Source organism: Oncorhynchus kisutch, linkage group LG13 (assembly GCF_002021735.2).
Source record: "Oncorhynchus kisutch isolate 150728-3 linkage group LG13, Okis_V2, whole genome shotgun sequence".
NCBI lineage: Eukaryota > Metazoa > Chordata > Actinopteri > Salmoniformes > Salmonidae > Oncorhynchus > Oncorhynchus kisutch.
Window position 1 is genome coordinate 28,992,204 of NC_034186.2, and position 16,400 is coordinate 29,008,603.

Consider the following 16,400-nt stretch of genomic DNA (forward strand, 5'->3'; position numbering starts at 1 on the left):
TCATGCTAAATTCAATTAAGCTGCTTTATTTCAGGGGTTTAGTGAAGGCGGGTCATTTTTTACCCTTGAGACAAGGGGAGTATGCAGAATGTTAAGACTACACAAGGGTTAAGTAGAAATACTTTTAAGTACTACGTAAGTAGTTTTTTGCGGGTACCCGTACTTTACTTTACTATTTATATTTTCAACAACTTCTACTTTTACTTCACTACATTCCTAAAGAAAAGAATGTACTTTTTTACTTCATACATTTTCCCTGACACCAAAAATTACTTTTTTGAATGCTTAGCAGGACAGGAAAATGGTCAAATTCACGCACTTATCAAGACAACATTCCTGGTCCTTCCAAATATCTCTGGTCTGGCAGACTCACTGAACACAAATGCATCCTTTGAAAATTATGTCTGAGTGTTGGAGTATGCCCCTGCCTATCCGTACATTTTAAAAACAAGAAAATGGTGCCATCTGCTTTGCTTAATATAAGGAATTTAAATGATTTATACCTTTACTTTTGATACTTAAGTATATTTTATTAATTACATTTACTTTTGATACATAAGTATATTTAAAACCAAATACTTTTAGACTTTTACTAAAGTAGTATTTTACTGGGTAACTTTCACTTTTACTTGAGTAACTTCCTATTAAGATATCAGTACTTTTATTCAAACATGAAAATTGGGTACTTTTTCCACCACTGCATATAGGTAGGGGTAAAGTGATGAGGCAACAAGACGTATACTAAACAGCAGCATATGTGATGAGTCAAGAGTGCAAAAAGGGTCAATATACAAAGTGTTTTATGGCAAATATACTTCATACATCAACAACAACTGATGGTTTTAAATGTATTTACCAGCAAATCAAAATGTATATGTCGCTTTGTTCTTTTCTTCACAGAGCTTAATCAGTAGAGGAGGGAAACCAATATGGACTGGCCTACCTGCACCTCAATCAATAGCTTTGTAATTAAAGGCCCCAGAGTGTTTCTATAAAGCTATTTCAAATAGGTTTTTGCAGCCGAGCTGTAATTGCTCTGAAAATCTGTTACACTTATGGCATTCGTTTGGGGCCTGGGAGAGCTGGGTATATGCGGCAGAAAGTGGTGATTCACTGAAATCACAATTCGTCTGGGCTTCTTCTTTTGGTATCAAATTCTTTATGGTGAATAAAAGAGAGATGAAATCGCCCAGCCAGTCCTATCTACAGAGGGACAAAATACACACAATAATGAATAAGTCCCTTTCAAATGCATTGAGTGGTGTGCTGCTCCCTTCAATGGTGTGAACATTGCATTATCCGCTCCGGAGCGGCTGGAGAGCGCTGAGAGAGGCATGACGTCACCTGGACACAGGTAGGTAGAACCATTAAAACCTCTCAGGGCTTCGCAGTTAATGTCTTGTTTCCATGGAGCAGAGCTGCATGCAATTAGAGAATGGCCAAGCAATACAGTGAGCCTTAATTGAATGGGAATTTAAAAAAGGAGGAGGCAGACAGAGGGAAACAAATTATTTGAAATCTCTGGAGTGGTCAGTGCTTTAGCCGAAATCGATGGAGAACAGATTACCAGTGCTCCCCTGTTTGATCAAACTAATGGAACATTGCTGCGGTCCGTTTCAGGGCTTGGCATTAGGAGGTCATGCTTGGGAGGCTTGTAAGCGGCCCTGAAAAGGTGCACATCTGGGACACCCCTCTCTTTGAGGGATCGATAGCAACCATGTTGTGGCCACTGGTATTTTTGGCCCCATTGATTGTCAGTATGTGGCGGTGCGGCTCGGTGAGTCCGTGTCTGCTGCATGACAGGGGATGCCTGCCTGCCGTGGAGGGTGCTGTTCCAGTTAGTAATCAGGGGGGTTTGGACACATGGAAAAATGGGAAGTGACTGGTGCAGACAGCCTCACCCAGCCAGGCATACATCTAAAGAAACCTCTCCTCTTAACCCCTTCAGCCCCTCCATGCCTTACTGTCAACAGCAGGACAGGGGTCCTCTCAGAGACGATGCACACCATAATTTGCCACATTTAGTGTTTTAATATACTGGATATCAAGCGTGAATTGACAGGATTGCAAAACCCATCCATACACATACTCCAACATACAGACGCACGGACACACGGACACAGACACACACATTCACTTCTGACTGTCTGGTGAAATCCTTGGCAGATGCCTTTCTGCCTTTGGAGGTGATTCAAAAGAGAAGAACGTAGAGTCATCCAAGACAACAGCAGAAGTGCCTCATAATCACCCCGATAGCATGAGTGTTTACCTTCTTTATTATGACTTTGGCAAGGGATTTGACTTAGTCAGATTTCCTTCATTTTGTCATTGGAGCCAAAATCCTCTACTGTCTATCAACCAGAGACAACTGCACTGCAGCACTTGCTAGCTAGGTCTCCTGGGTGATGATGCAAAGATAAGAGGGGATTTTCAGCCAATAGCATGAATTAGAGCCTAATACCCCCCATTAAAAAAATAGTTAATGCAACTGCTTTCTCCTCCTGGAGAGGGTCTGGTGTTGCTGTGATGGGGATATAAAGCACCCTTCCATTTTACTCTAAATGTCCTTTTAAATATTTACCTCATTTTACCTCAACTGACTTTTGAAGAGCATGATGACACTGCAAAGAGAATGGTTATTCTTTATTCTGTTATTGGGTGTAAACCTGGCAGGGCGTTTATAGCCTGCTGTATTAGGGAGATATTCCAGGTAAACAATTACAGGTATAATTGCTTATTAACATCTGAAGTGACAAAGAGCTGTCCAATCAGTAGCGTAAAAGAGGGGTTGGCGGGTGGTGGGTGGCTGGACACAATGCAGATAGCACAGTTAGCCAATGTGCGGGAGCACTGGTTGGTCAGCCCAATTGAGGTAGTATGTACATGAATGTATAGTTAAAGTGACCATGCTTTATGATCAACAGAGTGTAGCAGCAGCGTAAAAAGAGGGGTTGAGGGGGGGGACACACACAATGCAAATAGTCCGGGTAGCCATTTGATTACCTGTTCAGGAGTCTATGGCTTGGGTGTAAAAACTGTTGAGAACCCTTTTTGTCCTAGACTTGGCACTCCCATACCGCTTGCCATGCAGTAGTAGAGAGAACAGTCTATGACTGGGGTGGCTGGGGTCTTTGACAATTTTTAGGGCCTTCCTCTGACACCGCCTGATATAGAGGTCCTGGATGGCAGGCAGCTTATGTACTGGGCCGTACGCACTAGCCTCTGCAGTGCCTTGCGGTCAGAGGCCGTGCAATTGCCGTACCAGGCAGTGATGCCACCAGTCAGGATGCTCTCGATGTTGCAGCTGTAGAACCTTCTGAGGATCTCAGGACCCATGCCAAATCTTTTTAGTTTCCTGAGGGGGAATAGGCTTTGTCGTGCCCAATTCACAACTGTCTTGGTGTGTTTTGACCATTCTAGTTTGTTGTTGATGTGGACACCAAGGAACTTGAAGCTCTCAAACTGCTCCACTACAGCCCCAATTAGAGGTACTGTATTAGAGGTACTGTACATTATAGGAGATAAGAGGTCACCCCGTTGAATGGAAATTAGACACAATATACATTTTAAATATATTTTCAGATTAAAAACATATTCTCAATATGAACCATGACCCTCACATTTAAATCCAATGATACACTTACCAATATTTTTCCAGATTTTAAATTTTTATGGACCAGATTCCTTAAATGTAACCTCTGAGGTGCCTGGGCACTTTAATGCACTCCACTAGTCATCCACTCATGGATTCAGCGAAATCCCAGGGGCATAGCATGAGTGAGGCTGATTGACAACTGTAATGGTCTTGGAACATATATATTATCAAGATGAGCGTAACCATGAGATCACGTTGAGGATCGCTATAATTCACAGGGCCATAACGACCCACTCTGCAGTGTATTCCCTCTTTCCTCCACGGAACGTATATCAGAGAACATAATTTGCTCGCCACATACCTAGCTACTCCTGCAATTGGAATGAAGGGCCGGCCAATGTTTTCTAATAGCTTGGCTGTGTCTCCTTCTTGAGCTCAATGGCTCATTATATCATAATAGATGATTAATGTAATGACTGGGAAAAGACTCCTACTGCACCTAACACATTTATCCTCCTCCTGTCCATCCAGACAGGGACTCTTGACTGTTTCTCTGAGGATATGCAACTAGGAACATTAGGGGCATCCCCTCATAGCACTGGAAATGGGCTAGAGTAGGAGGTACATGCAGTACATGCTTTTTAGAGTGGGTTGAGACTGAGAGGGAGTACTGTACCTGAGGCAGCAGGCATGGCCAGAGGAGTACAGGGACTTCCCAGTCCCACAGACTGGATGTTGAGCAGCCTTTTGGCTAGGGAGGCCGAGATTGGCTGGACCAGCAGAGACGTCAGGTTGGGCCACTCCTCCCTGTAACTCCCCACTGCAATGAATAACACAGGAACACTGGCTTAGGATCTGTTCTGGCTGTATGAGCTTCACACTCATAAACCTCCCCCTACACTGACAAGGTCAGTCTGTTGGAAAGGTCTTGGGCGGGTCACCTAAGTGTTTTTTTTTGGACCACCTTTGTCGAAGTAGTAAAACAAATATTGTTGTGATTTATTTCTTCTTTAAAAAAAAAATAGGGGTTGGATTTTTGGGGGTGTAAACTTAAATGACTAAGCATATCCAGTACCAGTCAAAGGTTTGGAAAACACCAACTCATTCAAGGGTTTTTCTTTATTTTTCTTATTTTCTACATTGTAGTATAATAGTGAAGACATCAAAACTATGAAGTAACACAAATGAAATCATGTAGTAACCAAAAAACTGTTAAATAAATCAAAATATATGTTATATTTTAGATTCTTTAAAGTAGCCGCCCTTTGCCTTGATGATAGCTTTACACACTCTTGGAATTCTCTCAACCAGCTTTATGAGTAATGCTTTTCCAACAGTCTTGAAGGAGTTCCCACATATGCTGAGCACTTGTTGGCTGCTTTTCCTTCACTCTACGGTCCAACTCATCCCAAACCATTTCAATTGGGTTGAGGTCGGGTGATTGTGGAGGCCAGGTAATCTGATGCAGCATTCCATCACTCTCCTTGGTCAAATAACCCTTACACAGCCTGGAGGTGTGTTTTGGGTCATTGTCCTGTTGAAAAACAAATGGTAGCCTCACTAAGCACAAACCCGATGGGAATGCTGTATTGCTGCAGAATGCTGTAGTAGCCATGCTGGTTAAGTGGGCCTTGAATTCTAAATAAATCACAGACAGTGTCACCAGCAAAGCACCCCCACACCATCACACCTCCTCCTCCATGCTTCACGGTGGGAGCCGCACATGCGGAGATCATCAATTCACCTACTCTGCGTCACACAAAGACATGGCGGTGGGAACCAAAAATCGAACATTTGGACTCATCAGAACAAAGGACAGATTTCCACTCGTCAAATGTCCATTGCTCGTGATTCTTGGCCCATTATTGGTGTCCTTTAGTAGTGGTTTCTTTGCAGAAATTATTTTGACCATGAAGGCCTGATTCATGCAGTCTTCTCTGAACAATTAATGTTGAGATGTATGTTACTTGAACTCTGTGAAGCAGTTATTTGGGCTGCAATTTATGAGTTGCAGTTAACTCTAATGAACTTATCCTCTGCAGCAGAGGTAACTCTGGGTCTTCCTTTCCTGTGGTGGTCCTCATGAGAGCGAGTTTCTTCATAGCGCTTGATGCTTTTTGTGACTGTACTTGAAGAAACTTTCAAGGTTCTTGAAATGTTCAGAATTGACTGACCTTCATCTCTTAAAGTAATGATGGACTGTCATTTCTCTTTGCTTTTTTGAGCTGTCCTTGTCATAATATGGACTTGGTCTTTTACCAGATAGGGCTATCTTCTGTACACCACCCCTACCTTGTCACAACACAACTGATTGGCTCAAAAGCATTAAATTAACTTTTAACATGGCCCACCTGTTGAATGTAATGCATTCAAGGTGACTACATCATGAAGCTGGTTGAGAGAATGCCAACAGTGTGCAAAGCTGTCATCAAAGAAAAGGGTGGCAACTTTGAAGAATCTTAAATATAAAATATATTTTGATTTGTTTAACACGTTTTACATGATTCCATATGTTTTATTTAATAGTTTTGATGTCTTCACTATTATTCTACATTGTAGAAAATAGTAACAAATAAAGAAAAACCCTTGAACGAGTAGCTGTGTCCAAACTTTTGATTGTATAAAGTATATAGAAAAGATAATGAACTCATATATTTTAAAATAAGACAATCTTTGATAACTATCACCAAAATTAAAGCTAGACATTCCAGGAGAATCTAAAATTCAAAAAATTTGGCATTTAATAGTATTTTTGTCATGGCATGGGCCCTATCGATTTGTTTTATAATGTTTGAGTCACTCCAATAACATAAAAACATGGCACAAGCCATGGATAAATGTGGATAATTGCAGGAAATTAGCTTTAAATCTCTCTCGCTCTCTATCAAAACCCTCCACCTCTGATTGGGGCTTGCAGGTGACCCGCTAATAGGCTGGTGGATTTTAAGTTGGAAGTAATGGTTTCTGCAAACCAATGGGGATTTAGATGGGCGAAATGCTCCATTGATTCAGCCTCATTAAAACAGGCAAACTGTGAGCCTAATCCTGCTTTAGTAACACATTTATTTTGCAGGGTTATATTTTCCACTGCCAGCGCCCGGCTGGGGTGACAGCAACAGTCACACTCGAATAACAATGTAGCAAACTGGCCTCTTCAATTCCACACTATTCCTGCCGTTTGTGTTTTCAATCCATTATGTTTCTCTCAAACAAAATATAATTATTTGAACAGTTATCTGAATGGAATTAAAATGTCTCCCTCTGCATTATTTCTGAAGAGTTGACTCATTGACGGTCACAATGCTAGATAATGAGTTGGTCTCTCAATGGAAATAGTTCACAGCAGGACAGACTTCAAGGTTACCTGCAGTGTGATGTGATTATTCTTGCTAATTACAACTTTAACATCTGAATCTGAATATTAACAAATGGTGATTTGAGTCTATTTGTGCCCTTAAAACTGACATATCCTATTTGGTCAGGAAGAGTGACTTATGGGCACTTGAGAACAAGATTCATTATCAATCATTAAATATGATAATTTGATTTTTGGCTCTCTGAGGCCATGGCTGAGCTCAATTGAAAAGTTTGGACTCACTATAAAATCTAATATAAAATCCAATAAAGTTCATTGGTACACGTACACAGGTTAGCAGATGTTATAGAAGGTGCAGCGAATTGCGTGTGTTACTAGCTCTAAGACTGCAGTTAAAATGTCAAAGAAGTTCACAAATAATAATCAAAAACAAGAAATCACGAATGCCAGTTAGCAACGCAAATAACACTGTATCAGTAATCCAAATGCAATCTATGTGTACATAAACCAAAAATATATAGTGAGAATGATATGTACAGCAGTAGATATATTAGCTATGTCAAGAATCCAGTATAAAAATAAGAATCCAGTGTAGAAATATTCGGTGTGTATCAACAGTGTAACTGAAATTGAATGTACAGTAGTAGATATATTAGAATGAGCTATATGACGAATACAGTATATGAATACACAGTGTGAAAAACAGTATAAAAGATGTATATTGTAAGGGGTGCGAACTGGCAGCAGAGAAGTCAGACGCAGGAAAGAAATAACTGTGTTTCCAAAGGCGCAGTTTATTACAAAACCCACTGGAAAACAGAATAATAAAATAAATGGGTAAATAACCCGACGCACACCAGGACAGATACAAGCACTTACAACAAACAATCACCGACAAGGACATGAAGGGGAACAGAGGGTTAAATACACACCAGGACAGACACAAGCACTTACAACAAACAATCACCGACAAGGACATGAAGGGGAACAGAGGGTTAAATACACACCAGGACAGACACAAGCACTTACAACAAACAATCACCCACAAGGACATGAAGGGGAACAGAGGGTTAAATACACACCAGGACAGACACAAGCACTTACAACAAACAATCACCCACAAGGACATGAAGGGGAACAGAGGGTTAAATACACACCAGGACAGACACAAGCACTTACAACAAACAATCACACAACATGTAATTGATGGGATTGGAACCAGGTGTGATGGAAGACAAGACAAAACCAAAGGAAAAGGAAAAGAGGATCAGCGATGGCTAGAGAATGGTCGGTGACTTCGACCGCCGAACGCCGCCCGAACAAGGAGAGAGACCAACTTCGGCAGAAGTCGTGACATATATACTGTAATGATTCTACAGTATATGCAGTGAGCTACAAAAGTATTGGGACAGTGACACATCATTTGTTGTTTTGGATCTGTACTCACCCACTTTCGATTTGAACTGTTAAAAGTACTATCAGTGCAGACGGTCAGCTTTAATTTGAGGGTATTTTCATCCATATTGGTTGAACTGTTTAGAAATTACAACACTTTTTGTATATAGTCCCCCCATTTTAGGGGACCAAAAGAATTGGGACAAATTCCCTTACAGTGCATTCGGAAAGTGTTGACTTTTCTACGTTTTGTTACATTAAAGCCTTATTCTAAAATGTATTAAATGAATGTTTTAATTGCTCAGGGAGGTGACCAAGAACCTGATGGTCACCCTGACAGAGCTCCAGGGTTCCTCTGTGGAGATGGGAGGATCTGCAGAGAAGAATAGGAGAAACTCCCCAAGTACAGGTGTCCAAGCTTGTAGCGTCATACCCAAGAATACTGAAGGCTGTAATCGCTGCCAAAGGTGCTTCAACAAAGTACTTGAGTAAAGTGTCTGAATACTTACGTAAATGTGATGTTTCATTTTTTTGTGAGAAAAATGGGGTATTGTGTAGATTGTCAAGGAAAAAACGATTTAATGAATTTAAGAATAAGGCTGTAACGTAACAAAATGTAAAAAAAGTCAAGCGTTCTGAATACTTCCCGAATGCACTGTCCATGTGTATTAAAGTTGTACAAGTTTAGTGTTTGGTCCCATATTCCTAGCATGCAATGACTACATCAACCTTGTGACTCCACACACTTGTTGGACGCATTTACTGTTTGTTTTGGTTGTGTTTCAGATTATTTTGGAGTCACTTTTATTGTAAATAATGATGAGTGAGAAATATCATACCCCCAAGATGCGAACATCTCACCATTACAATAACAGGGGAGGTTAGCATTTTTGGGGTGTATGATATTTGTGCGTCTGTAATTTTAATTCACGATCAATTCAGGACTACCCGTATTCATGGTAGCATCCACACTAATGTGGACGTGTGGCAGCATTGCTGTGTGTGTGTGTGTGTGTGTGTGTGTGTGTGTGTGTGTGTGTGTGTGTGTGTGTGTGTGTGTGTGTGTGTGTGTGTGTGTGTGTGTGTGTGTGTGTGTGTGTGTGTGTGTGTGTGTGTGTTTGTGAGTATGGCCGTATGCATGTGTGTGTGTATATGTGTGTACTGAATCTGCATGTGTATGAGCTGTGTGTGCTTGAGTCTACCTTTGTTTCTTACTACAGAAGTACTACTTACTACTCTCACTTGCTACAGGGAATGGCATGATGGCTGTTCAACAATTTGATGGCCTGGAGATAGCAGCTCTTTTTCAGTCTTTCGGTCCCAGCTTTGATGCACCTGTTCTGTCTTTTTCTGCTAGATGGTAGCAGAGTGAAAAGACTGTGACTAAGTTGGCTGAGGTCCTTGATGATCTTGTTGGCCTTCCTTTGACACAGAGTGCTGTACGTTTCCTTGAGGGCAGGCAGCATGCCCCTGGTGACTGTGGCAAGGAAGTAAGTCAACTGTGGCACGCCCCAAGCCAGCCTGCAGTAAGGAAACGTACGGTGGGAGCCAGGCTTCTCTCTTCCCTCCTATAGCAATCGTTTATTATCTCATTTGGGCTTTGGCTCTCACACTGCTCTAGAAGCAATCTCACCAATAGGAATGATTAATGGTCCAGGTGAAAAATATATACAGTATCTCTCTTCCTGCCATGTTGAGACGTGCACCGCATGCAACGGTTACGGGATCCATGTTGCACTAATCTTTCAGCTGTGAGAGAAGCCCTTTAGTTTTCCTTGGCTTTTTTTCAGCAGTGTTTTCTGGAGAAAGGTGCTCTATTTTTAAAGAGTGAATAGTACCAAATATTTAGACAGAAAGTTTTGTACACAGAAAGAGAAAGATAAGATAAACGAAGAGAATGGGGTGGGAGGTAGCCTAGTGGTTAATTGCATTGGACCAATAACTGAAAGTTCGTATGCTCGAATCCCCAAGCCGATTATGTGAAAAATCTGTCCATGTGCCCTTGAGTAAGGTACGTAACCCTAATTGCTCCTGTAAGTCGCTCTGGATAAGAGTGTCTGCTAATTGACTCAAATGTAAAATGAGATAAGAAAGGCAGTCATGTTAGTACATACTCATTCTTAGCGTTTCATCAACACAGGGGTGTAAAGAGGATAAAGAACTTTCAGTAGATCATGTAACTAGCCGCTAGCCAATTTAGACAATACTTTTGTGCTTTGCTCAAAATTGAAACAATATTCATTAAACATCATACTAACATTACTTAAGTGTTCTGTCTTTCAATCCATAATTAACTAGCAGTCTATCAATATTTTGCTCTGCATTTCAGAAGACTGTAACCCATGATCAACCTGTACATATTGTTAACTGTGCCTCCAACAAACCCCACATGGCCCTTGCATCGGGTAGTCAATCCATTCTCTTTTGAATCCTGTGAGGATGTCAGTTGTGCATCACACCCTCTGATCTCCATCAGTATCACAAGCAAGAGCAGAGTGGCTGTATTGATCCAACCACAAGACTGAGGGAATGGAGCTGAGATCACTGGGTACATTTCTACTTTACAACAGGATGACTTCCCAAGGCAGACAAGCAGACCAAACACACTGACACATCCATACCTGATACACTGTCGGCTAGCTGCTGTCAGTACTAGCCCTGAGAAACAGAACCTACAGCTGTATTGGGTAAGCTAGTGTGTGGATTTCTCATTTGCACTTCCAAGGCATGAGATATTGTGGTACATGGTTGTGCAGAATAATTGAATGGATTACATATTGCATTACATACCGTATGTCCAATTCCACTGTAGAAAAATCATACGAAATGCAGTTATGTGGCAAACAAATTAAATAAACATAGACATTATGTGATGATTTATTCTTGGAATGGGCTCTAGGACCTCTATATAATAATTACACCAGGAGCTCGGTATGTGTAGCCATGCCTCATCTGTAAAACGCTTGGATAGTTTGGCTGGTTATTGGTGAGGCCCGCCTGCATCTCCACTTCATTACATGTGAAATCAATACTAAGTGGCTATTGACAGTGGCTGGTCTTCCTGGTGTGGACGTGTGGCTTTATTGATACCAATGGTGCTACATTCACCCCTCTGTCACAACTACTGCAACGCACTGTATGAAATAATAATATGCACTGCATGACTGTAAACCAAATTCCATACTACAGTATGTAATATCAAACTGTACAATACTGTACCACACAAGGCAATTGCATTGTGCATTGGGTTTTGCGTTATGATCTTCTAGGGATAGACTACAAATGATCTATTGCAGAGGTGCATGATTTGTTTCAACTTTTGGGTTGTTCAGATCTAATGTAATTAGACCTAATGCAATCTATTGCACCGATTATAAGCACAACAAACTGTTTGCTACTTGTTTACAATGTTTGACATTTTCTTTATTCCCAAGAGGTTTGCTTTCCTACTGTAAGCCTAACTAAGCAGAATTATTTCCAAATAAGCAGGTAGCAAAGGTCTGGAATTAATTTGCATGATCACAATCCTTATTTTATGGAAATTGTTCAGTGGCCTTTGGTTTTCAGATCTGTTTTCTATTCCAGCTCACATTTTCAGTCAAAGTGTCTTTCATGTGTTCTGTATCTTTGATATGGAGGGGTGGAGCATCCTTCATTCATTATTATCAACAGTTTGATTCCCATGTTTATAGCTGACACATTACATTACATTACAAAAAATGCATAATATAGGATGCTTAAGAACCCTCTTCATGAAACCCATCTGCTTGAGGCTCATGTAAGACATATGCCATGTCCGAATACCCGTACTTCTAAATAGTAAGTATTTTGGGTATGCGAAAATAAGACTTTTTATTGTTTGTCGAGGAGTAGACGGACTCAAAGAATACTATAAAAGAATGTCTTCTTTAGGACGGCAAGCCTTTATTCATTAGTACAGCATACTTCAGCATACGGAAACGTATTCTTCTAAAATCAGTAAGCTATCACACTTTTTTTATAAACTTTAAACGAGGTGAGGCCCAAAGAGCTCCCCCCTCAGCTGACTTACCAGATTGATACTTGATTGGTTAATACAGAACAAGTGCATGTGCATGCTGCAAAAACATGAATGATGTTGAACAGAGGCGAAAACAAGATTGCAGGTGTCTGGGAATGTCTGGAAGCGATACATTTCAGAAAGAAGCATTCAAATAATCATCTTGGGAAGCAAGTGAAGGAATGTGTGAGTGGTATTTTATCTCAGTGGGAAAAAAACACCAGTCATTTTAACGGCCATCTATCTTTCCCCCACCCCTAAAATGTCTCTAATTTCTAGTCTGAACCCTACAGTAATAAGTTGGGACAAAATATTAAACAAATATGTGTTTAAGACATCATCAGCTTGGTTATTAGTTGATCATTACAGGTCCATAGTTAATAACTCCCCAATTAATACCGGTCGTTGTTAGTACAGTATATGATCGTGCCATGTACAGACTCTAGTAGAAGCCTACACACATTTTGCTGAACCCTTCAATGTGAAATTTCTAAAATGTAGGATGCATCAAATGCCATGATGTCATACTCATTTTGGCTTTTCATCTAGTAGAATTTGCTACACACTACTTAAGAAGATAATCATCTTTCGAGAACCACGTGTGCAATTGCTCATCAGATGAGGCATTCACCGTATGGATGAGCCTAGTATGTTGATATCTGTTACTTACTGCAACACATTTTGGACACGGCCATATTCTTCTTCTCTTTCTTTCCAGTCTCTCTCAATACACTTTCTCACGAATATATTATGCAGTCTCAATACCTCTTGAGCATTTCATGAATACAACAGAAATACTGTGCTCAATCTAAAAGTATTCCTCATAAAAGTCTACATGGACAGTTGTCCTATTCGGGCCCTCCATGTATCTAAGTGATAACATACAGAGACCAGAATATATTTGTAAAACATACAGAAAGACCACAGCAATAACATACTTCAGGATTGAGACAATGGTCAGACAGAGTAGAGTATTAATAAGCTGTAGATGAGGTTGACTAGTGTGTAGGTCAAACTCACATAACCATCTCTCCAAAGGTGTTCACTAAAGCAAGGACTACTCCAGCGAGGATCAATACTGCCAACAACCTCTACGATAAACCAAACAGTAATGAAAGATGCCTCATCAATGCCAGTGCCCTTAATGTCAATTAATAGTCTCAGAATCCTTGCAAGTGGCAACATTAAAATGTGATGAAATAAGTACATTGCCCAAAATTCAGACTGATGTTGTCAGTGAGCATTTGGACAATTTAAAGATGTACATCTGTTCACGTGTTCATTAGCCTTATGAAAATAAGAGGACGACAGGGAAAAGGATTTAACCTTGGCCCTTGCCTCAGTACCTGTGTGTCTCTAAAGTGGAAAGACAGCCCAACGCACAGGAAACACACAGGCTCATTAGCCACATGCCAAACAAGTACACACTTTAAAAACCCCACTTACTGGCCATTCACTGTGATGAAGGCAGAATGAGATCCTAACAGTCCCTGTAAAGAAATGGACAGAATACATCAGAGCCCCAGGAGTGATCGAAGCAGAGAGAAAGACTGCATTTAAATGTGTCAGAAGGGGGGGGGGGGGGGGGGGGGGGGGGTTAGAGGCCCCTCCTTTTGGTCATAGAGACAACATTTTGCTGTTTTAAAGTTAGTTTCCTGCAATTCTACACATTTGTCAGAGGGCTGCGAGTAGAATTTCTGTTTCACAGCTAATGTCCTGCAATTACAGTTGTGTCCAAAAGTTTTGAGAATGACACAAATATGAATTTTCACAAAGTCTGCTGCCTCAGTTTGTATGATGGCAATTTGCATATACTCCAGAATGGTATGAAGAGTAATCAGATGAATTGCAATTAATTGCAAAGTCCCTCTTTGCCATGCAAATGAACTGAATCCCCCAAAAAACATTTCCACTGCATTTCAGCCCTGCCACAAAAGGACCAGCTGACATCATGTCAGTGAATCTCTCGTTAACACAGGTGTGAGTGTTGATGAGGACAAGGCTGGAGATCACTCTGTCATGCTGATTGAGTTCAAATAACAGACTGGAAGCTTCAAAAGGAGGGTGGTGCTTGGGATCATTGTTCTTCCTCTGTCAACCATGGTCACCTGCAAGGAAACACGTGCCGTCATCATTGCTTTGCACAAAAAGGGCTTCACAGAAAAGGATATTGCTGCCAGTAAGATTGCACCTAAATCAACCATTTATCGAATCATCAAGATCTTCAAGGAGAGCAGTTCAATTGTTGTGATGAAGGCTTCAGGGCGCCCAAGAAAGTCCAGCAAGCGCCAGGACCATCTCCTAAAGTTGATTCAGCTGCGGGATCAGGGCGCCACCAGTACAGAGCTTGATCAGGAATGGCAGCAGGCAGGTGTGAGTGCTTCTGCATGCACAGTGAGGCGAAGACTTTTGGAGGATGGCCTGGTGTCAAGAAGGGCAGCAAGGAAGCCACTTCTCTCCAGGAAAAACATCAGGGACAGACTGATATTCTGCAAAGGTACAGGGATTAGACTGCTGAGGACTGGTGTAAAGTCATTTTCTCTGATGAATCCCCTTTCCGATTGTTTGGGGCATCCGGAGAAGCTTGTCCGGAGAAGACAAAGTGAGCGCTACCATCAGTCCTGTGTCATGCCAACAGTAAAGCATCCTTAGATCATTCATGTGTGGGGTTGCTTCTCATCCAAGGGAGTGGGCTCACTCACAATTTTGCCTAAGAACACAGCCATGAATAAAGAATGGTACCAACACATCCTCCGAGTGCAACTTCTCCCAACCATCCAGGGACAGTTTGGTGACGAACAATGCCTTTTCCAACATGGAGCACCTTGCCATAAGTCAAAAGTGATAACTAAGTGGCTCGGGGAACAAAACATCAATATCAATATAATATAACATCAACAACAATATATAACAAAACATCGATATTAAACTCCCCAGACCTTAATCCCATTGAGAACTTGTGGTCAATCCTCAAGAGGTGGGTGGACAAACAAAAACCCACAAAGTCTGACAAACTCCAAGCATTGATTATGCAAGAATGGGCTGCCATCAGTCAGGATGTGGCCCAGAAGTTAATTGACAGCATGCCAGGGCGGATTTCAGAGGTCTTGAAAAATAAGGGTCAACACTGCAAATATTGAGTCTTTGCATCAACTTCATGTAATTGTCAATAAAAGCCTTTGACACTTATGTAATGCTTGTAATTATACTTCAGTATTCCATAGTAACATCTGACAAAAATATCTAAAGACACTGAAGCAGCAAACTTTGTGGAAATTAATATTTGTGTCATTCTCAAAACTTTTGGCCATGACTATGTACACATTCTTCCTAGGTCTGAGAGAAGTTTTTGTTTTAAAGCTAATTTCCTGCATCTCTACACAGTTTGCCATATGGCTTATGCCTTGTTCTTATGCTGAGTGACTCAAACATTATAACAAAATCAATAGGGGCTCCATGCCATGACATTTTTGGAATTTCAAAGTCTCTCTGACTGTCTAGTTTTTATTTTGTAGATATTAGTTCTCAAAGATGATTTTATTTAAGTTTGTGTGTGTGTTTTGTGTGTGTGTATGTCTATGTGGGTGTATGTATATGATTGGGTGCATGTGTGCTAAGGTGCGGAGAATCAGAGCAGGTGCTTGTAGAAAGAAACTGTATCTGAGCCTGTTGGTATCAGACCTCATGCTCTGAAACCGTCTGCCCAACGTTAAGGGAGAGAACAGCTCGTGGCTTGGTTGTGTGAGTTCCTTGACGATGCTGTGGGCCTTCCTCAGGTTTCGAGTAGATGTCCTGAATGGGTGGGAGCACAGTTCCAGTGATGTGCAGGGCCATCTAAACCACCCACTGGAGGGCCTTGCGGTCATGGACGGAGAAATTCCCTTACCAGGCAGTGATGCAACCAGCTCTTGATGGTGCAGCGGTAGTATATGGAGATGGGGTGGCATGTTGAATTTAATAAGCCGCTGTTGTGCCCTCTTGACAAGAGTGGTGGTGTTGTTGGTCCATGTCAATTCCTTGGTGAACTGGACACAGAGGAACATAAAACTGCCAAC

The 16,400-nt window shown here is 41.2% G+C and overlaps 1 protein-coding gene across 1 annotated transcript in view; it reads right to left on the bottom strand.

Annotated features, from left to right (window-relative positions):
- Window positions 1-16,400, bottom strand: part of naaladl2 (N-acetylated alpha-linked acidic dipeptidase like 2) — a 273,612-nt gene that overhangs the window by 91,262 nt on the left and 165,950 nt on the right. The window contains exon 6 of the mRNA XM_031785955.1: window positions 4,272-4,415. Within this exon, the coding sequence (XP_031641815.1) occupies window positions 4,272-4,415 (144 nt within the window). The remainder of the gene's footprint in view (window positions 1-4,271; window positions 4,416-16,400) is intronic.